The sequence below is a fragment of the Musca vetustissima genome, unplaced genomic scaffold, assembly GCF_032173495.1.
Source record: "Musca vetustissima isolate MV318-11 ecotype Yass unplaced genomic scaffold, APGP_CSIRO_Mvet_v1 utg29156, whole genome shotgun sequence".
NCBI classification, from domain to species: Eukaryota; Metazoa; Arthropoda; class Insecta; order Diptera; family Muscidae; genus Musca; species Musca vetustissima.
This window is the reverse complement of record NW_026879865.1, coordinates 173,517-195,830: the sequence shown is the minus strand read 5'-3', so window position 1 is coordinate 195,830 and position 22,314 is coordinate 173,517. Positions and strand designations below refer to the sequence as shown.

At 38.2% G+C, this 22,314-nt stretch overlaps 1 protein-coding gene and 1 long non-coding RNA gene across 2 annotated transcripts in view; one reads left to right on the top strand and one right to left on the bottom strand.

Annotated features, from left to right (window-relative positions):
• Window positions 1-22,314, top strand: part of LOC133325002 (uncharacterized) — a 165,968-nt gene that overhangs the window by 6,008 nt on the left and 137,646 nt on the right. The gene's annotated exons all lie outside the window — the stretch shown is intronic.
• LOC133325006 (eukaryotic translation initiation factor 3 subunit A) lies at window positions 15,174-20,809 on the bottom strand. Its single transcript, XM_061533833.1, has 3 exons — window positions 20,788-20,809; window positions 17,641-18,405; window positions 15,174-15,850 (listed from the first exon to the last, which is right to left on the bottom strand). Exons 1-3 carry the CDS (start codon window positions 20,807-20,809, stop codon window positions 15,174-15,176), a joined length of 1,464 nt encoding a protein of 487 aa, XP_061389817.1.

The window sequence follows — 22,314 nt, the reverse complement described above, 5'->3', positions numbered from 1 at the left end:
GGTCCTTACAGATGAACAGCGAAGAGGCCAATATAGTCTCTTGGAGCTCAGAAAATTATTTGGTTTTTTGATTTGTAAGATACAATTAGATATAAGTAAAGATTCTAATAAGATACCACCGGCCTTCTAATTGGAATATAAATAAACCTTCCCCACACATTTAACCAAAGACTGAATTCTATATGAAAAAATATAGTCGGAGATCAGCTGACATAAAATATGTCATATGATTAACTCCATTAATTAATTTCCAGTATCCATAATTTCAGAAAAATTTTCCTTATTATACACACACCATACAAAAATATTTTCCATTAAATTGAATCGATTTTTTCATCTAGTTGTAGATTACAAGCTGGGGCTAATTCATATCAAATGATTTCTCATCGATTAATTACTTGGGGTCATATTTTTATTTAGTTTCCATTCTTTGTTTTGGTTTCCTTTGTAAACCCCCTCCCACCATCACTCCCAATTGTAGGCAAAAGGCCAACAAAATAACAATCATTTTAGTCCACACATACACACTCACACACAACTTACATGAACGACGCACCCAAACAATTGTCATTGATGATATTTTTATATATATATACTAAAACATTATCTATATCTTATATACATACACACAATATATGTATATAAAGAGAAATATAAACACTGACTCATTCATTTGATGATGGTAACATAACACAACACCGCAATAACGAGCGAGCGAACGAACGAATATAAAAGCCGACAAATGATAGTAACCGCAATGGATATATGTGTGCATGCATGCACGTTAAATTTTGTTTTTTATTTCTTTTGTATTAAATATTTAGTTACACACATGACTAATATAAAAATTTGTAAAAAAAATATATTTTTGTTTTGTATATTTTCTTAGCTGTAATAATATACATATGTATATTTATATATAAATAAACATGTGTAATGGGAGCGCACAAGGCGGGGAGTTTAATGTGTTTTACACCTTGATGTACTTTCATGCAGCGGCAGCAATTCAATAGACTACTCCTCTCAATGTAAATAACAGCTCAAAAATACACAGTCTCTCTTGCACTCTCACTCAACCAACACCCTCTTTCTGGGAAAGAAAAAGAAAACACAACACATAAAACACTCACTTTGCCTTTGCCGCTGATAAAGTACAAACAAAACACAACAAAATCCAGCAGCTCACACAACACACGCATACACATTAACCAACAAGAACAATAATAACAACAACTGCAAATACATTCATTACCGGTCCGACCTTTTGTCGTCATTCACCATCACACAACACAAAAAATATCAAAACAACAAAACACATACACACGCACTCACACCAACAAACTGTTCTGCATACACAATATCCACAGCCAGTCGGCCAGAGTCAACAGCAAGCAAGCACAAAAACAAACGAAATAAAAACGGCGCAAAAACCATCACTTTACACAATTTCCTTTCTCTTATGTACATACGTCGTACACTGGCCTGCCCTGGCTGGCTGGCTGGTTGATGTTGTTTTTTTTGTGTTCATTGGTTTGGTTCAGGTTTTTATTTCTTCTTTTTCATTTTATATTCCTTATATTGACGTCGCCCTTTTTTCTGGGCCCAGCCAGTATAAATACCTAAATAGTATAGTAGTATGACTGTATACCATGTTTTATTTACCCTTTTTATTCCTTCACTTTTGCTGCTGGTTGGTTTATTCCGTTTGTATCTGGTTTCTCTGTTCTGTTGTTTGCAGTTTTAAAAATATTTTTTTTTTGTTAAACTCCTCTTCTTTTTTTAATAAAAAAAATTGCCGTTTCTTTTTTATGGTTTTATCTTCCTCGATATACTATGTATGGTCTGTGATGTGTACGGCGCTTTGGAGAAATATCTGGTTTCTCTACTTTGGAATTCTTCTTTGTTTAACTAAATTTTGCATTTGCTTCACAATTTTTTCTTTTTGCTTGTATTTGCATTTATTAATTAACATTTATTTGCATTTGGTTTCTTATTTTTTCTTTATGCTTTTATTCTTCTTTTTGTTTTATTAATTTAATTTATTTCTTTATGTTATTGTGTTTTTTTCTATTTTTCTTTTTAATTCATTAATTTCTCTTGGTTGAATGATTTTATTTTCGTTGTTGTTGCTTGTCACTACTTTTAGTAATAACAACAATTAATGGGAACGGGCAGCTGCGGCGACGACGGCGGTGGCGGCAATAATAAAGCAGCAGACACACAAACACACGGAAACAATAATGCGCGTCACAAAACGTTGTTTTATTCACTTAGACACTTTGCTATGTACTAAATGTAAAAAAGAAAAAACACAAGCGCACAGAAGAATAAAAGTTGGCTTGCAAAAAATAATCACACAAAATTATACACATATATATGTATTTCTTCCGTCTAACGAAAAATACACAACCGTCTCGCGTTAAAAGCAAAATACGAATAACAATTCATTTGAGTGGTAAACACCAAATGAGCGTACATTGGACACACTCTCTCTCCCCGGCAATTGAGTGAATAATGACATGCAACGGAACACACAATGAAATGGGTTGGCGTTAAGCGTCAGTAGAGTGTTTTAATGAATAAAAGGCGTGAATTCAATGTTTTTCTTATAGGAAAATATTAAAATAATGTTTAATTAATAAATTTTGGATTATTTAAATATTTTTTAAATAGATTTACATACATACATCTAAATCACAGATGGCATAATCACAATCCAATCAATATACATAAATGTTCGTCGGTTTAATGTTTTGCGACATAAGCCTAGTTTAAAGCTGGGTTGTGAATTGTTTTTATCACTGATCATGACAAAATCCACAATTCCTAAATTCCAGCACCAAACCTTGTATTTTATCATACTTTTATTAAATTATCTAATAAGGCAATATTGGTATCATTTAAAAGTTCAAAGGAGAAAGTCGTAAATTTTTGTTGTTTTTCTTTTTTTGAATCGCTCTTGGCCCTTTCGGCTAGATTCTCGGTTATGAAATAAATTGAAATTGTAAATTTAAGGTCTCCAAGCGGAACCTTGTAGGTCTATATCTTCGGAAATCTATGTCGGTTCATGATAGAATTGTCATGTTTTCAGCCGAATTCGTTGGAATATAGCACTTAGGGCTTTTAATGGGTATCAAATATTTTTTTATCAAAAATATCAGTATTGCACCACTTTTTTAGGTAGCAGTCTCCGAAATTTCAATATTTCAAACAATTTTTTCTGGAATTTAATATTTTTTTCGGCCGAATTGCTTGGAATACAGTACATAGGTAATTCTCAATTGGTTTTCCTATCAAAAAATGCCCTTATTGGTCCATTTTTTAGGTTACAAAACTTCTCAAAGTTAGGTTTTTTGGTATAGTCCTCTCAGACAAGTTTTCCAAACAAATTACATGCCCCACATGACGTTTACAATTAGGGTATTTATTGATTGTACAATTTTCTTACAAAAAGCTATCAGTATCGGTGCCAAGTCTTTGCCATGGTAAGATGCTATGCCATGGTCGACATCAATCCCTCACATACAGCACATTCTATGGAGCCGAATTTTAATAACGCAGGCCCCACCCTCAACCCACACACAAAACAAAAACAAGTTAGTATGCGATTTTCCGACTGAAGCTGGTGTGGCTGCCTTGGCACCATCAGTCACGAACTTTACAAGGTCAGATCTCAATGGACCCCATCAAGTGTTGACGGCCCAAACTACTCCCCACTCTCGAGGACGTAAACGAAAGCATGGAGAGGATGCGCACTCATTCTCCACGGACTGTAGTGACGTCGCTAGACTACTCAGGCAGTTGACTGTCGAAGCGGATACTGGTACTGATGAGACTCTCGTCGATAAGATGGATGATTCACCAGTACCAGTAACTGCAAGGCATGTCGATGTCAAGGAGATCGCTGCCAAGAAGATGTACCGGAGAGCGGCCAACTACTGAAACCGATTCATCGGACGGGACAGCGACTCCATTACGGGAAAGGAGTTCCTATTGATCAAGAGGAACATCAAATTCACCCGGAAGTTCTTCAGGAACTATCCGAATGATATTGCGAGATACTTCTTGATTGAAAGGATCCCCAGACCCAGTACGAAGACCACCACTGTAGTCCCTTCAAAGAAGGAGAAACCTATCGGATGTTCTAGTACACCTAGGAAGCTGGTGCCTGAGACTTCTAAGCTCTCCGTACCCCCCAAGGGTAAACAGAGTACAGAGACGTCTCAGACACCAGCATCCACAAACACGGAAAGTAGGGGACTATCAAAGTCGGCCCGAAGGAGAGCCCGTAAAAAGCCCACCAAGAAAGCCGAATTTTAATAACCCAGGCCCCCACCATCAACCCCCACACAAAACAAAAACAAGATAGTATGCGATTTTTCGACTGAAGCTGGTGTGGCTGCCTTGGCACCGTCAGTCTCAAACTTTACAAGGTCAGAACTCAATGGGCCCCATCAAGTGTTGACGACCCAAGCTACTCCCCTGGAACTCTCTTTTGCCTCATGTCCACTCTCGAGGACGTAAACGAAAGCCTGGAGAGGATCCGCACTCATTCTCCACGGCCTGTAGTGATGTCGCGAGACTACTCAGGCAGTTGGCTGTCGAAGCGGATACTGGTACTGATGAGACTCTCGTCGATAAGATGGATGATTCACCAGTACCAGTAACTGCAAGGCAAGTCGATGCCAAGAAGATGTACCGAAGAGCGGTAACCTACTGCAACCGATTCATCGGGCGGGACAGCGACTCCATCACTGAATTCCATTTGATTAAGAGGAACCTCAAATTCATCCGGAAGTTCTTCAGGAACTACCCGAACGATATTGCGAGGGACTTCTTGATTGAAAGTATCCCCAGGCCCAGTACGAATACGTCCACGTACAACTAGGAAGCTGGTGCCTGAGTCTTCTAAGCTCTCCATACCCCAAGGGTAAACTGAGTACTGAGACGTCTCAGACACCAGCATCCACAAAGACGGAAGGTAGGGGACTGTCGAAGTCGGCCCGAACGAGAGCCCGTAAAAATCCTCCAAGAAGGCCGATAGGCACAACCAACCTCTGTCAATCCATTGAATATTCGCCTCATGTTGGTGGTGATTATAAAAATTTCGGCCCTGTCCAACTTAACGACCTTTTCTACTTCTTTTTTATTTCCTAATATTTACTGTGGCCTTTCTTTCCTAACCATTTTATGTGCTGTTGTTTCTATTTTTATAGTTCAAAATCGGCGATCGGTCAGTGACTTTTTGGTTAGAAGTCACTGAATGCTATAATAATGAACGTATCTGTCTAGATGATGATGATGATATCGCAAGGCAATATAAACAATGGCGAACAATTAAAGCGTTCATCAAAAAGTTTCAAACGGTCTGTCACAATACCACTACAAAGTATTGCTCTCTAATCTCGTCTATCGCCAAAGCGTACCGAACAGTCAGCCAGTCACTGAATAAAATACAAAACAAAACAGTTAGTAGGCATACTGGAGCTCAAGCCATCGTCTTCGTCGTCATCATCATCACTATACCCAACCAGCGGAGCTCAAAACCGAGTTTTTTTCATTTATTTTTTTGGTGAAACACCTCAACGGGTCTCTCATTTCATGGCTGTTGGGTTTAACAACGCTCCAACTAAGCCAATCCGCCAACCAGGCAAAACAATAAACCAACATTGCTAAAGATATTACACTTTTTTATAACTGAACTCAAAAGCTACCAACGAACTGAAACTGTTGGCAAACCGTGTAACAACAAAACCAAAATCCAAAACAGAAAAAAAAACGCTAACAAAGAATCGCGAAAAAATAGAAACATCGGTCGATGGATATAGCGCGAAAACAAAACAATGCGGCCATTAAACAAAATCTTCACAACAAATACATTCGTGGATACGTGAGTAAATAAAGGTAGGGAACAACAACAATAACGAACAACAAAAAATTGCTGCCAAAGCAGAGGCGGCATGGCGAAAACAGAAAAAAACAAACAGTCACAATGGCTTGCTGGCTTGACTTTCTGATTGCTTGTTGTTCATTATTGTACCTATGGCTGGCTATACAGCAACATTTACTGCAAAAATAGCAGATTTCCAAAATACCATCTAGCGTAACGAATAAAAATTATTATAACAAAAAATAAACCCCCGCTGTCGTCCCGATCTTCTGCTTCTAAAAGGCCCCCTATTTATAGACTGGGGGAACAAAGCCAGTCAGACTAAAAAAAAAAACAATTGTAGTTAACCAACCAAAATGTTTGCAAATTATGTTTACAATTTTCAGATTCAGATTGGGCCATGAGAAATGAAATTTTTTGTTGGGGGTAATTACCCGAAATTTTACCTTGATATATGTTTAGCTATCAAAATGCTCGAATTAATTTCGAGTTCGTACCAAATCTCTGATATATCAAAATATGAATATTTATATATCATCTTCTTTCAGATTCCTACTATTAGGATAAAGGCTTTATAGGAATCCTCGAACAACGAACTGAAATAAATTCAGGGTTAAAAGAGTATCTTCATCCATTGGTCAATATGACAACAAAACATCTGAGGACGTAGAAAACGCAATGTGCGATGTAGGCGGGAAATCTTCTGTTATGCTATAAAACTTTTAGTCCAGTCATCCAGCCTAGGGTCTAAGAAACTTGCAGCCTTAAGAAAAGCTGCAAGTCCCTCGTAAATCACATAACAAATCCAGTAGGACTAAACTTAGTACATATTGGGATTTTTAAAGGAAACAATTGAAAAATGTTAAACATAGATATTGGGTATGTTTTCGTGAGTGAGGTCACTAGCCACGTGTCGTCGAGATCAAGCGATTGTGATCGGCTGTTCTAAATGTGGATGCCTTGGCACCTGCAGCTGTATCTGTTACAAGTGCTTCAATTTCGAAACCGAACGTTGACGGAGCGGCAATTTCATTGGCAAACGAGCAAGTCAGGACTGATGAAAATCAGTCTCAGGCTGAGATGGCTATAGGTCTGGGAGGCGACGACCTACTTACTACAAAGTAAGGAAATCTTCGACCAGTTAGACAGACTCATACCGGAAGAGCGATGTGGGGATACACTTCCGGAGGAACTGCTACTAAATCTCACCTTGACTGATGATGAGCTGTACACAACGATGATCGCAGCCAAGTCTACACAGGGGGTTAGTTGTAACATAAACGAAGGAAGCGCAGACCCTGTTGACCGACCGACTTCAAGTCTGACTTCATCAGGTCCTGTGTCGGCAATTGCCGGCAATAAACATCAGAGGCAATCTGCGACGGATTTTGGGAAGGCCCGAGAAGTAGCTGATGCGAAGCACTCCGCAAATTCGTGGGGTGAGATGTGAATTTGATTTCGGAGAGGGAGGTCCACCTCATCAAGGGCCAGATGAATTCGTAAGGAAGTTCTAAAGAATCTATCCGCACGCTCTCCATCATGAACTCCAGATGGACAGGACCTTCCTTCCGAATCCTACTGCTCGATTAAGAACCTCCAAGGAGACCTCTAAATCGAGTGAAGTAGTGGAATCGGCGAAGACCACTGTCTCTGACAAAGGTGCTAAGCCGACTTCTGATCTGAAGCCTAGCTCGGAGCCTAACCCTAGTCAAAAGGCAAAGGCTACTGAGAACATCCCGAAACAAAATGTCACCCATAAGGGTGATCAACGTGTGGAGAGCTCAGGTTATAGAGATCGTACAGAAAATATATTACGTGTCAAGGTTGCACTTTCCTAATCACTTTAGGTTTCTAATTATGCTGTAGATTAGAGCAGGTTCCGTTGTTGAGATGAAACCAAGACCCGGTGGAAAATGTGCCGTTTGTAAGCCAGGACTGGACAGTGACACAGGAGATTCTCAATTGTCTCCGTCGCCTCCTCGTCAACGCAGATTCTACAGTCATCATTTGCATCGTGGTCTCATTTACTGGTTAAGGCCCTGATATTGCAATGACCGGTAATGATTCCTGTCATTACTCTTATTTCTTTTGGTAGACAGAGTCGACCAAATAGATCTTAACACATTGCACCTAGGTTCGCGTTGTGCCAAAGTTCATAGTCTCTTTCGTCAAAGAACGCCTCCGATAAAGATGAAATATGTGTGGTTTAAGTGAGTCGACAATTTCTAGATCTGTGGATTAATGGGTCGATTATGGATAGCAACCAAACTCCAGTTGCGATTTCAACTGGAATAAATAAAACATAAGATTATGAATATCAACTTTTCTGAGTTGCTGTCGATAATACTGTTTTGACACTTCTGCAACTAGAAATAAAACAAAAAATTGAATAGAATATTTCAGAAAAACTAATTTAAAATGATAACAAGCTCATTGGAACTTTTATTTAGATGATGAAAATAATGTGTTTAAGAGATAAATCCAATCCATTAGAACTACCATCCGTACTGTGAGTAGTACGGAAATGTTCAATCAACTGCTCATTTTAACTCTAAGGCATATTTTCGGCTATCATTAAACCCTGGTTTCCGAAATCATTAAACCCTGGTTTCCGAAAAGCCCGACGGTCAACAGCAATTCCTCCTTTCTTAAAAGTGCGTGCAGCTCTGAGGTTTTTTTCGGAGGCAATGACTTCAACCTTGGCATGGCTCAATCCACAATGTCGGTGGTCTTGACCGAAGTTGTCCGTTCATAGAGGAAAAACTGTGTAAAATTTTGATTGTTTCCAAATTAACAGAGGGGGAAAATATACATATCATGGTCCCAAAAGGTGTTCGCCATTTTGTAGTAATTTTAACAAATATTCCAACCAGATTTCAGTTCTTATTTTAAAAAAAAAGCAACCAGGAACAAATGGTTGTCGAAAAATTCTATTTGAAGCAACTGAAGTTGACAACAGTTGTACCAAGTCTAGTACATGTTAGTACTTGTCGCATACTTATAGTTCGAATATCCAAAAACCCCTTTGTTATAACTATTCTACACACCATCAGTGAACTTTATTTAAAATTTAAGAGTTCTAGCTCTACCGGTTCGCCAAATACAAATGGTATCACATTTAGTACTTTTTAGTACTTTTCGTACTCTTTTATGTGTATGGATTTAATAACACTTTTTATAACTTTTGCACTCTTGTAGAACTTATTTCCAAAACTAATTTCAAGTTTCATGATTTGAGCTCTATTGTTTCACCCTAATCCAAATTGTACCAAATTTGGTATCATTTAGTACAAATAATCAACAAAAAATTTGGCGAATTTCCAAGACATTCCATATACCTCAACCCTATTTCCAAAACTAATTCCCATATTTATGATTTCAGCTCTATTGGTTCACCCAAATACAAATTGTAGTAAATTTGGTTTCATTTAATACACATGAGTACGAATTTTCAAAACATCCTACCCTTCATTCCATAACCCAATCTTACACTCCAAACAGTAATTTTAATTTCAAAAAGGCATGCTTAGCCATATACGGTACCGAAACTGAGCGTCAATGGTTAAACACGGATTCTCTTTTTTCTCTCTTCGTCAGTCGATTTTAATGATGAATTCTCAGTTAGGTCGGGCCAAATTTGTTATCAATTAAATCCAGACCCTAGGATGATTCTATGGTCAATTCTAAGCAAATTTTTTGAAAAGTGGGAGACTTGTAAATCGAGATGGACCTACGGTTCCTTCACCAAAGTTGATCAGAATTGTCCATAGAATGATCCTAGGGGCTGGATTTAATCAATAAAAAATTTGGCCCGCCCTAATGGACATAGACGTACAAGTTGCTGCAAAGATGTTTATCACCTTTCAGAAATCCTGAATGCCTGAAGGGCTACTCCAAAATGTGGGGCCTAAACCAAAACCTGGATTGATTTGCAATACCAGTTGAGTTGAAAACGGAATGATTATATACACCTCTACTTATTAGTGGGTCGCTTTTACAAGAGTTGTGGGGAAATATCGTTGGGAAGTTACAGCAAATAAAAATTTCGGAAGGCTAAATGGGATTTTACCCTAATTTGGATATAAACAAACGCTATGATAATCTTAATGTTTTTTTTTAACATTCAGCCGAGGTTATTATAGTCACCGCACACAGAATACAAAAGACCTTAATTAGTATTTATTTAGTTAAAATTTGCAACCAAGATTGCAATGATTAACAAAATAAACAAATTTATTTTGCTCTCTTATTATGTACTATTTTCTTGTTTACTAATTCTATTATATACAATGATTTTATCAGGGCAAACAACAAAGATAAGAAACATCTGTAATTTAAATGATTAAGAAACAACAACAAAATAGGCCCATGAAGACAAAAAACCGCGCCAATTTAATAACAAAATTGGGCACACAATCCACACTCAACTTTCTTAATCAATTGTTTGTATTTCCCTCTCTTAACGTTTTTGATGTGTACGTTTCTCTTAAGTTCACAACCATACCATGAAAACCAAAAAAAGAATCATTTGCAAAAACAATAAAAACAAAAACACACACCTCTTCTCTCTGCTCTTGTGTTTGCTTCAGCTCTCTTCCAAAAGACAAAAATTTTTCTCCTTGGCTTTTTTTCTTCTCTACAATGTTCAAGATTTTTCACGCCCGTTTTTTCAACGTTTTAATGCTTTTTTATTGCATAAATTGTAGCGATTCATGAAATATTGACATTAAATATTATTTTGATCATTAATTCAGCGTCGTTTGCTTATGTTTTCGGGTTTATTTGTTTAATTGAAAATTTAGCAATTTTATGCGACGCCCAATGACAACACGCAACTATCAGTGTTACCAACATTGACACGACTAATTCGATGATTGGCAACAATGAAAGCTTTTTTTAAGAGTTAGTGACTCATGTACCGTAGGGGATTTTAAGAGGAATTTGGAAATTTAAAATAATTTTTAAATAAATAATTAAATTTTGTTATTATTATTACTTGGGAATTAAAGAACAATCGTTAAATCTTATCCCCTCAATGACAATTTACGCTTAAAATAAAAGAAATATCTATTTTATCTGTCATGATAAGTAAACAGTTTGCAAACAATACACATTATAAAGCATACTTTCAGGCGCCACACTCTTTTAATAAATATCAACTGAATTCATATAAATTTGAGGTTAGATTGAAGGACGCGTTACTAGAAAACTAGACAAAGTGTCAGCAGTCGTACTCTTGGAAACCTTTGGTTCATTGGGTTTATAATGGGTCCCAATAAGTCCTTTTACTATTTTTAATATAAATAGAGTTCTTCGTCGTGATTTAAAATTTTCAACGGGTAAAACTCGAACATATTTAAAATTAACTCACACTATATTAAAAAATGGGGTGACGTAGGGAATGATAGATACCAAGCAGTGGCTCTGATTGGCTTTAACATGGCGAAGCCCAGGCTTATATTGGTTCCTCTTTCATCTGAATTGTGGACACTGACCTCCCCGCGGTGTCACCTGGGGAAAATATTTTCATCATCCAATGAAATAGTGCCGCGAGTTCACCCATAAGAACTATAAAAAATGGGTTGAGGCGTCGGAAAACCAAATCCCCCAATTTTGACGAAACACGCAAACGTATAATAGGCCACGATCTGTGAATTTGCACTTAGAATGTGCGCACGTTGTACAGAACAGGCGCAGTTTTTGTCTTGGCCTTATCGCCTTACGGGAAATGCGATGAGAAGTGACTGGCGTAAGTAAATCAGATGATTACGACCTGTATTATAGCTACCAAGAAACGAGAAATGAATTTGGCTGCGGATTTAGTGTTATCAGGAGATTAAAAGACCTCGTCTTTAGAATCACTCCAGTAGATGAGTGAATTGCTATAATCCGTATAAAAGCGAAGTTCTTCTACATCAGTCTTCTTTGTGTCCATGCTCCGACCGAAGACAAAGATCAGCAGACCAAAGACTTATTTTACGAGCGCCTAGAAACAGTTTATGACCGCTGCCCTGGCCATGACATTAAAATTCTACTAGGAGATTGTGATGAAAAAATCGGAAGGGAAAATATTTTTGGTCATGTTGTAATAGACGAAAGGGATTCATCAAGAGGTTTAGACGTTCTATCGATACGAGGAGCGAATATCGATTCGGACCACTGCCTTGTAGCAGCCAAGGTTCGCACTCGTCTTAATATAGCGGGAAAGAAGCAATCTAATACAACACGGAAAATCGACGTCGAAAAGATACAAACACAACAGATAGCAGAGGCCTACTCCTCTCAAATTACCCACCTGTATTACGAAAGCACTTCTTGTCCCTACAAACTGAAGCAAAAGCAACACTTGTGTGCCAAAAACCACCATCAAGAAACCCGTGGTCCGATCAGGAGTGTCGTAATGCTACTGATGTGAAAACGCAGCGCGTTGGGGAAACTCTGCAGACAGTAGCAACACGTAATGTGATGGAGAATTATCGGGAGAAAAGGAGAGAGGAGAAACGTGTTTTCAGAAGAAAGAACAAAAAAAAAAAAAACGTAAGCGTGAGTAAATCGAGATGTACAGAAGTCAGAATGAAGTCCGGAAATTTTACCAACGAGTAAAACACCAAACAGAAGGCTTTTGCGCAGGCACATCCTCCTGTAGAGATGAAGGCGGAAACCTGGTGACAGATAGCGTCCTGAGATCAGGAAGGAGCATTTTAAATAGCTTCTGGTATCAAATAGTGGAGGTGAAGAAGATACCCCACAACCAATAAGAGATGACGGTATGAAGTGTATACCACATAGCCAAGATGAGGTCAGAGTAGAAATTAATCGGCTGAAGGACAATAAAGCAGCAGGAGCCGTTGGAATTATCAGCCGAAATATTCATGACTGGTGGTCAGGAGCATGGACCAGCTGATTAGTACAATATGGCTAGAAGAATGCATGCCCAATGATTGGAACCTCAGCATCTTGTGTCCCGTGCACAAAAAAGAAGACAAGATATGACAAGTTATGCGCCAACTATAGAGAAATAAGTCTCCTTCCCATAGCATATAACGCGCTATCCAGTGTGCTGTGTGAACGACTGAAGCCAATGGTCAATGACATTATTGGACCATACCAGTGCGGCTTCAGACCTGGCAAATCCACAATTGACCAGATTTTCACTCTGCGCCAAATCCTAAAAAAAGACCCACGAAAAACACATCGACACATTCCACATATTCGTCGATCATAAAGCCACATTCGACTGCCCTATCCGTTCAGAGGTGTTTAAAGCCATGTCTGCGTTTGGCATTCCTGCAAAATTAATACGGCTATGCAGGATAACTTTAAGTGACACAAGGTCGGCAGTTAAAACAGGAAAGGAGCCCTTTAATACAGCCAGCTAAGTAAGTAGGTTAGGTTTGGGGATGTGCAGTCACTTATGTGGCTGCAGCACTCTGGGACCGTTAGGTCCGTTGTGATCATCCACGAGAAGAAAAGAGATAAGGGCAGATCCATAAGGGAGAGAAGATTGGGGAAATAAAGAGAGATGAAAAGCATACAGAAAGATATAAGAAGTTAAGATTGGTATAATGTCGATGGCTATAGAGATCACACAGAACCACTTTAGGTTTCTAACTATGATGTAAATTAGAGCAGGTTTGGTTGTTGAGAAGAAGCTAAGACTCGGTGGAAATTGAGCACCCACTAGTATGTGCCGCCTGTAAGCCAGGGCTGGACAGTGCCACAGAAGATGCTCAATTGTCTCCGTCTCCTCCTCGTCAACGCAGAGTCTACATTAATCGTGGTCCCATTTACTAGTAAAGTCCCTGATATTGCAACGACCAGTAATGATTCCGGTCATTACTCTTATTTCAGCTTTGCTCAGGTTCAACAGTGAGTGCGTTCTTTTGGTAGGCAGAGTCGGCCAAATAGATCTTGACACATTGCACCTAGGTTCGCGTTGAGCCAAAGTTCATAGGCTCCTTCTGTCGAAGAACGCCTCAAAGTTCCGATAAAGATGACATATGGATGGTTTGATTGAACCATAAATTCCTAGATCTTTCATTACCCAAGATGCCACGGTGTCCTGGTACCCAACACAGCCGATAGCTGTGAGTAAGTTCTTCTAAAGCTGTTCTACACTTGGGGACGGCCTCAGATTTGATATAGCAAGATTTGATGGCTTTAAGAGCCGCTTGACTATCCACGAAGATAGACACCGGTTCAACGACCTCTGCATCCAGACTTCTTATCAATTCCGCTGCCTTCCAAGTTCTTCTAAAGCTGTTCTACACTTGGGGACGGCCTCAGATTTGATGGCTTTAAAAGCCGCTTGACTATCCACGAAGATAGACACCGGTTCAACGACCTCTGCATCCAGACTTCTTATCAATTCCGCTGCCTTCCAAGTTGCAAAGATTTCAGCTTGGAAAACACTACAGTTGCAATCCAGCTTGCAGGTTAACTCAAGGCCTAGCCTTTCACATTAGACACAGGGGCGGCTAGGCTTTTCACAGTTGGATCCGTCTGTATAGAAGGCCAGACCGTCCAGAGGAGGGTTACTTCGGTTCCAGTCGTCTCTACTAGGAATAAGGACTAAGTAAGAGTAGTAGCAATCAATGTTTGTGCAAAATTTCAAAGCTCTATTTTAAATATTCCGACCATTATAGTGATTTCAACAGACTGAATGATATATGGCTACATCGACATAGTATTTTATTCTGATCAAAATAAACAGGTAAATATTTCGAGGATATAAAAAAATTTGCAAAATTTTTCTATATAATAAATAAAAAAAGATTTTTTTGAAAATTCCACTGTGTGTGTATAAGTATGTATATATATTTAATCTATATGCATAATAGTTGTACGTTTTTTTACAAAAATATAAAATGCCTACAAATCTAAGGAGAGGGGAAGGGGGGTGTTATTGGTTGTTTGGTTATGTTTGTTTTTTTTTTTAACATTAAAAGAAGGAAATACTACAAAATAATGTTTATAAAAAAATAAATGTTTGTTTTTGTCAAAAAGAAGATTGACTATGAAGCATTAAAGAGAGTTACAAAAAAAGTGGAACTGAAATATTTAAATGTTTTTTTTTAATAACAACCAATTATTATTTTGTTATCTTATTTAATCTGACTTACATAAAAATGAAAATAAGTATTATTATTATTAAATTTGTAGTGGTGTTTATTAAACATTTCACAGGATCACATACTAGGTAAGCAAAAAGGGTTTTGTGGTTTTGGCTAGGGATGATGATGATAATGCATTGAGGCGACTTTTCATCTGATCATTTCAGTTCTTAGGGATTTTGTACAACATCGTTGACTGAATTTGCATTAAGGGCGGCACTGCCGCCACCACCACCGCCTCCATCGCCTCCATTTGTAGTTTGCCCATTATTTTCACCCACAAGCCTAGCACTTAACCGTAGGGGTGAAGAAGATTCGGTGTCGGCATGAAATCCATTTGTAAGATTCGTTTCTTTTGGTTCGTCATCATCATCATCGCCGTCATCGTCATCATCTTCCATATGATCATCATTTAATAATTGTTGCTGGTCATAATCCAAATTATTTGCGGCAGGATTTTGAGGTGAAGAAGCAGCATGTTGAATGCCGCCACCACCACCGCCATCACCGTCACCACCATCATTACTAGCTGCACCATTGTGTTGTACATAGTTATTCTCAACATAACCATTGTACTCACTTAAAGAACTATGCGATGAACAACTTCGTCTACGACGTCGTGCTGCAGCCACCTCATCACATCGCCGCTCCTCGTCTTCGTTATCACTGCTTGATGACGATGAGGAGGATGAAGAACTCGAACTGGAGCTATCACTTTCACTATCTTCACTTGATGAGTCCATGGGTGTTGGTTGGCAGGCAGCACCAATGGGTGCAGCAGCTGAGGGTGGCGAAGCAGCCGCCGCTGCTGCAAATGCAGCGGAACGCATTAATTGACAGCGCAGATCTGCAAAAATAATAAGAAAAACAGGATGTTAATATTTTAAGTAAGAAAATTATTTGGTATTTTCGCCTATTCGGTTGAATATCGTGCCTGAAATCCTTAGAATACTGAAATTATGGAGATACAGTTATGTGGGGCCTACCCTGAACCTTGAGCCAAGCCAACAATAGCAATATTTCCCACCAAATGAGAACTTAAAATATCAAATTAGAGGCAATAGGGTTGATAGATGTGTCGGAAAATCCTCCGAGTATCGAAATTTAGGGTTCATTTATATGAGGACTAAGTCAAACATTGGACCGATATTAATAATAGTTGGTAGGATGTTTTTCACACCACGAGAAACCAAAATATGAATCTATATCCAATTCGGTTGAAAAATGTGTCGGAAATCCTCAGCATACCGAAAAATTTGGGTACAGCTTAATAGGGGCTACTAAACGTGGACCGATATGAATAATTTTTTGAAATAAGATTTTCCACCCCACGAGAACCCAAAATATAAAATTATAGCCAATTCCGTTGAAAAACTTCTCTTAAATCCTCAGAATATCGAAAATTGGGGGGTTCCGTTATATGGGGGCTATGTCAAAAATTGGACCGATATTAATAATATTTTGTAGAGAGATTTTCCACCGCATGAGGACCTAAAATAACAAATTTCAGATAATTCGGCTGGAAAACGTGTCGGAAATCCTCAGAATACCGAAAGATTAGGGTATAGCTTAATGGGAGCTATATATAAACGTTTACCGATATTGATAATTTTTTGTAGGTACAATTTTCAATGAGAGAGAACACTAAATAACAAACCAATGAGAACCCTAAATAACAAATTTCAGCCAATTAGGTTGAAAAATGTGTCAAAAATGCTCAGAATACCGAAAATTAGGTGTACCCCTTATTTGGATGATATACCTGAACGTGGCCAGATATTAATCATTTTTGGCAGTAAGGTTTTACACCTAGGGAGAACTCAGTATATGAAATAAAAGCCAATTCTGTTTAAAACGTGTCGGAAATGCTCACAATATCGAAAAGTTGGAGATACCGTTATATGGGGGCTAAGTCAAAAATAGAAGCGATATTAATAACTTTTGGTAGGTACAATTTTCACCCAATGAGGACCCTTAATAACAAATTTCAGCCAATTTGGTTGAAAAATGTGTCAATGAGGACCCTTAATAACAAATAACCCACGAGAACCCAAAGTATTAAATTATAGTCAATTCCGCTGAAAAAACTGCTCTGAATATCGAACATTGAGGGTTCTGTTATATGGGGGCTAAGTTCAAAATTGAACCGATAATTATATTTTTGGTAGGTACAAATTTCACCCTTGAGAACCCTAAATAACAGATATCAGCTAATTCGGTTGAAAAATGTGTCGCAAATCTTCAGAATACCGAAAATTTGGGGTATCCCTTATATGGAGGCTATATCTGAAAGTGGCCCGAAATTGATCATTTTTGGTAAGAAGGTTTTATACCTAAGGAGAACTCCGTATATGAAATTACAGCCAATTCGGTTTAAAAACGTGTCGGAAGTCCTCACAATATAGAAAATTGGGGGTTCCGTTATATGGGGGCTAAGTCAAAAATTGAACCGATATTAATAATTTAAAATTTTCAAAGCTCTATCTTAAATATTTATTTTAATGGGTCTTCGACAAATATTTTGAGATACTGCAAACGGAATGACAACTCATGGTAGAGAGTAGCAAACCCTAAGTCCCAGACGCTTCAAATGTTTTTATTTGATTTAAAGAACAAAACACTACATTTAATACTTACTATGATTCTCCCGCGACAGTTCACGAACTTTCTCCTCCAACATTCGCACCTTTGCCAAATATTCCGATGCTATACGTTGTATATTCATTTGTTGTTGCCTTTGGTTACCCTGATCCTTCGAATAACGATCTTCGATTTGTAAACATTCCTGTATCAGCTCCTGTTTACTTAAATTCTCTAAACGTTCCACCCTGGCCTTCTCATATACATTGGCAAATTCCTTTGTGAGGAATTCTTCTTCATCTTCGGGCAGTGAAAAGAAATAATTATCTTCAGAGTCCATGGAAAAACTAGAATCACGTGTCCTGCCAGAGGGTGTAAAGAGGCCGTTGGGAACTTCAGCTAAATGTTCTTCCATAAGAAATTTATTGGTATTGTATGGTACCAATGAACGAGAACGTTGTAATTTTTCACGGCGATTCGCAGAACAATTGCCGCCTCCACCACCACCGCCGCTGCTGCCTCCTCCACCACCTGGACCACATTTACTGTAATTAAGTCGTGGCATTTGAAATCTCCAATTGGTTTTCTTGTAGGGTTTATTAATATTTTTCGATTTCGGTTTGCCTCGACGATGTTTTCGTTTGGCTTTTTGCGGTAATTGTGGCTGCTGCAGTTGTTGTCCCGCCGCCGTTTGCAACTGCTGTTGCTGCTGCTGGCCCTGAGCAGTTGAAAGAGATCCATTTAATGGATTTTCAGCCGTCGCCACCGGTACCTTTTCATTTGACGTCTTAACGTCAATTGGAACGGTGGTAGGGCTTGGTTCTGAAATTATAAAATGAAAGTAAAGTTATTATTTATATAATATTGATTAAATGACATTAATTTAGGATATCTTGAAGGGTTAAAATTATAGACTTCATTTATAAAAAAAGATTCCAAACGTTCTGCTACATCAAAAAGCTAACACATTAGCCAATACAAATGAGCCATTAACATAGGGCAACATTTTTCCTATTATCGAATTCCATAAGCGAATTCCAATAAGCGCTGGAAATTTTGAATCATCAATAGAGGCTACAAAAAACATGTATTTTTTTGTAGGAAGATTTGTTTATAGTTTCTTACTCACAACTGGTACCTAGTACCGTAAAACTTTATGGCTGGTTATTGCCATTGCCGGTGTGCCCCAGTCTCCGCTATCCCGAGAAAAAAATATTCCTATAAATAATATATCTGTTCCAGAAACTGCAAGAATATCTCAGTAAATATGGATTTCTGCAAGACAAGAAATTCTGCAACAGGTTCTCTCGACCATCTGTTACCGACTACCTCGCCTGAGAACAAGCGGATTTTGCCAATGAAATAGCAAATGGGTGGTTGCACAGATCTCTAAATCAGAAGATTGTACGATTGTGAACCCCCTCGAGCAAGCTCGTCGGCTATATCGTTATTTCTATGTCCTGGAACCCAACATAAGTTAACTATCCGTTGTATATCATTCAGAGCGGACTTGCAATCAAGAACTGTTTTTTGAGTTCATAGTGCACGACTCCAAAGCCTTGAGGACCGCCTGTGGTTGGAAATTCAGGATCGTATTCAAGACTTGTCTGTGGTGTGATTCTAAGCGCCACGGTAGTCGGAATCGAAGCGATCGCTATACTGAATTTAATTTTGTCACCAGTATCTTTTTGTGGGGAGAACGACCGTCACATACAGCCAGTGTATGATCTCTGGTTTTAGTCCCCAGCTCTTACCAGTGGAGTTCATGCATGAGTAGAGTGCTATCAGTCACGTTAATTTGCGTTCAAGGATTGTAAAAAAGGTATTTGCTTCTTCAGAAAAGGGTTAGGGTCACTCCTCCCAAAAATGCAAGCGGAAACTAGGAATCTTACGTTTCCTAGTGAAGAGCGCCAATTCTGTCTTAGTGGGGTTTACACCAAGACCTTTGTGCGTATGTCCAGTTAGACATGAGTTGAAACGACACCCTCCAAAATATCTGAAATTGTCATTAGAAATTTCCCACCAACCAGCAAGTCTTCATTCATCGGCATAGGCTATAGCCTTTTTTTACGATGATCGAATTTCAGCAGTATCTCATTTATCACCAGAAGCCACAGAAGGGGAAATAATACTCCCCCCTGTGGTGTGGCCCTGTTGACAGATTTCCTCACGGAACTCTCTCCTAAGGATGAGTTGATAATTCTGCTTTCCAGCATTCTATCAATCCATTCCGTTAGAAGTGAGGGGATACCTGAGCTTACGAGAGCAGAATGGATGGCCTCTAGCTTCACATTGTTGAAAGCTCCCTCAATATCGAGGAACGCTGCCAAAGTGTAGCCACAAGCCTCCATATTCTTCTCAATGCGTCCACTGATTTGCTTGTGATGCATGCATGCTGGAAGTTGCTATGTTTGCTTTGATCAATAGTATTTCTAATTTCTGAGTCTAGTAACCTTTCTAAAGTCTTGAGTTATCTTGTTCCAAACGTTGTAAATGTGTCTGTCACTAAAACTCGGTGTGCAAAATTCTTCAGAACGTGGATGTATTCAAATCAAGATATAACTTAAAGTTTTTAAAAGTGAAATTATTTCGCCGCTACGTGGTATTTCGTTAAATAACGAAATTTGAAAGAAATTCTCATTTGATACTTTCAGAAAATATTGAAATTCTAGTCTTTCTCTATTTACAGAATTTCATTAGTCTACATATTCTGTTACCCGACACAGCGGTAGAGCTAATTAATCGGCAATTAAAACTCTTGGATTGAGCATTTTTTCCGGTAAACACAACCAACTTCGTTAGAATTTGACCTCCCGCTAAACGTTTTCCGTTTTCATTTTGTTGCAAACTCCACCACCCCAAAAATCAAACCGACGATATTTCATACTTTCTTGAAGCAACCATTCAAAAAATGTCACAATTTGCTCCCCACAGTTGTTCAACAACGGAGAACACAACGGCAACCCTTAAGAACAAAAATAAACTGACAGCCCGGCGACAAAACTACACCACCAAACGGAATACTCGCAGCAGCTCCACACAGAAGAAAAATAAGCAAAACAAAAAAGAGCGCAGCAACAAAAAACGAAAATCGACAAATTCTCGATAGTCGCCATTTGTCGTATCTGCAGCACGAACGAAGGGGGTCCGTTGATGTTATTAATGATGATTGTCTTTTTTTAATTAATTATCCGCAATATTTACCTGTTTTTACTGCCACATCCATTTCTCAAATATTATCTGCAAACAGATTTCAATTTAGTATTGTAACACTTTACACAAATTTTTTTTATTCCCAATGTTCAATTTGTTGATTCTCGGTTTGGTTCACTTTGTCACTTTAATTAAATCACTTGAGTCGTCCGCAACGTATTCGCACGATTTGAATTCAATTGCCATTTTCTCAATAATAAAAACGTCGCCTCGCTCATTCATAGTTGAGACCGATTTTCTGTTCAAGAGTAAAGCTACAAAAAATTGTAGTAGTAGTAGTGTTGTACGATTATCGAATATTTCATAGTTTACTAATTACTTTTTGTTGGGGAGTAATTGTGTTTTGTAGTGATAAGGAGTTGGAACAGAATGAAAGCAGATGGCGGTTGGCGTTTGGGTGAGTTTGTTGAAATGTGTGAGAAGTAGGACGTATGGTCTTGTAATTTTTATCATATGTAGTCCTCGAAGCTCTGATTACGATGATATTTATTGGCGGGAATTTGCATTTTCTAAGATATGGTCCTCCGAAGTTCGGCAGGTGCTTTGTATTTTTTCATAATTTTTAAAATTCAAAAAAATCATTTTAAAAATTCAATTCGTTGATGTTCTGATTACAAAAATGTAGTTTCATTATCAAAGAATTTCCGATTTCCATGATGAGAGGTTTCAAAATTTCGTGGGAACCTTTTAAAATCCTCTTAAGTAATAAGTGTACCCACTAAAAGCGACTGAAGTGATAATTGCATATCTGACCATAGGAGAAAGTCTGAAATCCCCTAGTCGAAGCCTATAACCATCCACCGTTTTAAATTGATACCAGCATTGTCCAGCATTGTAAAAGCGAATTTTAAAAAGCAAGGGCCTTTAACCACAAATTTCCATTGTCCTGGCGAACAAACTTTCCATGAAGAAGCCCTATGTTGCACTAGCCAAATTGTAAAAGCATGAGAAAATTAAGGGAGCTCAGCGGAACTTTTTAGGCCCAATCTCCGGAAGTATGGATTTCCGAATGAAAAAACGGCCACACGGACTACATATTATTGCAACAATATTCTTCCTGACATTTGGCTCCTAAAGTTCCGCTAAGACCATTGTATTTTGTAATGTCTTTAAAAATCAACAAAAGCAATATGATTATCTATTTATGACGGTTGAAATCTTTGGACTGTTTATTTGTTCGGGAAGTCTACAGTTCATATGGGTAGCAAAAATTCCTTATATACACTTTATTCTATAGAAAGAAATCCGCTACGTCACAGAATCTACTTTTAAATAGTTTTTAATGGGCTATATCTCAGGAATTATGTATTTCCGCAAGAACAAATGTATATCAGTGACTCCTTGTAATTAGTTCGCTATAGTGATCTACGATCGCCAAATATTGAAGCAAGTAGACACGTCTTTGAGTTTAGGGAAAGTTGTCCAACTTCATTGATTGCACGCTTTGAGATTATTGGCCAATTAGATATTGAGTTTCTACATCCAGATTTCTCAATTCATCTAGTTCTCGCTGTAGAT

What these genes read in the sequence shown, in the direction of transcription:
- LOC133325006 (XM_061533833.1), bottom strand. Translation starts at nt 20,809, where the DNA reads ATGGATGTGGCAGTAAAAACAG. An exon ending in GGATGTGGCAGTAAAAACAG is followed by an intron (nt 18,406 to 20,787) that starts GTAAATATTGCG and finishes TTATAATTTCAG; the next exon opens with AACCAAGCCCTACCACCGTT. An exon ending in ACTGTCGCGGGAGAATCATA is followed by an intron (nt 15,851 to 17,640) that starts GTAAGTATTAAA and finishes TTATTTTTGCAG; the next exon opens with ATCTGCGCTGTCAATTAATG.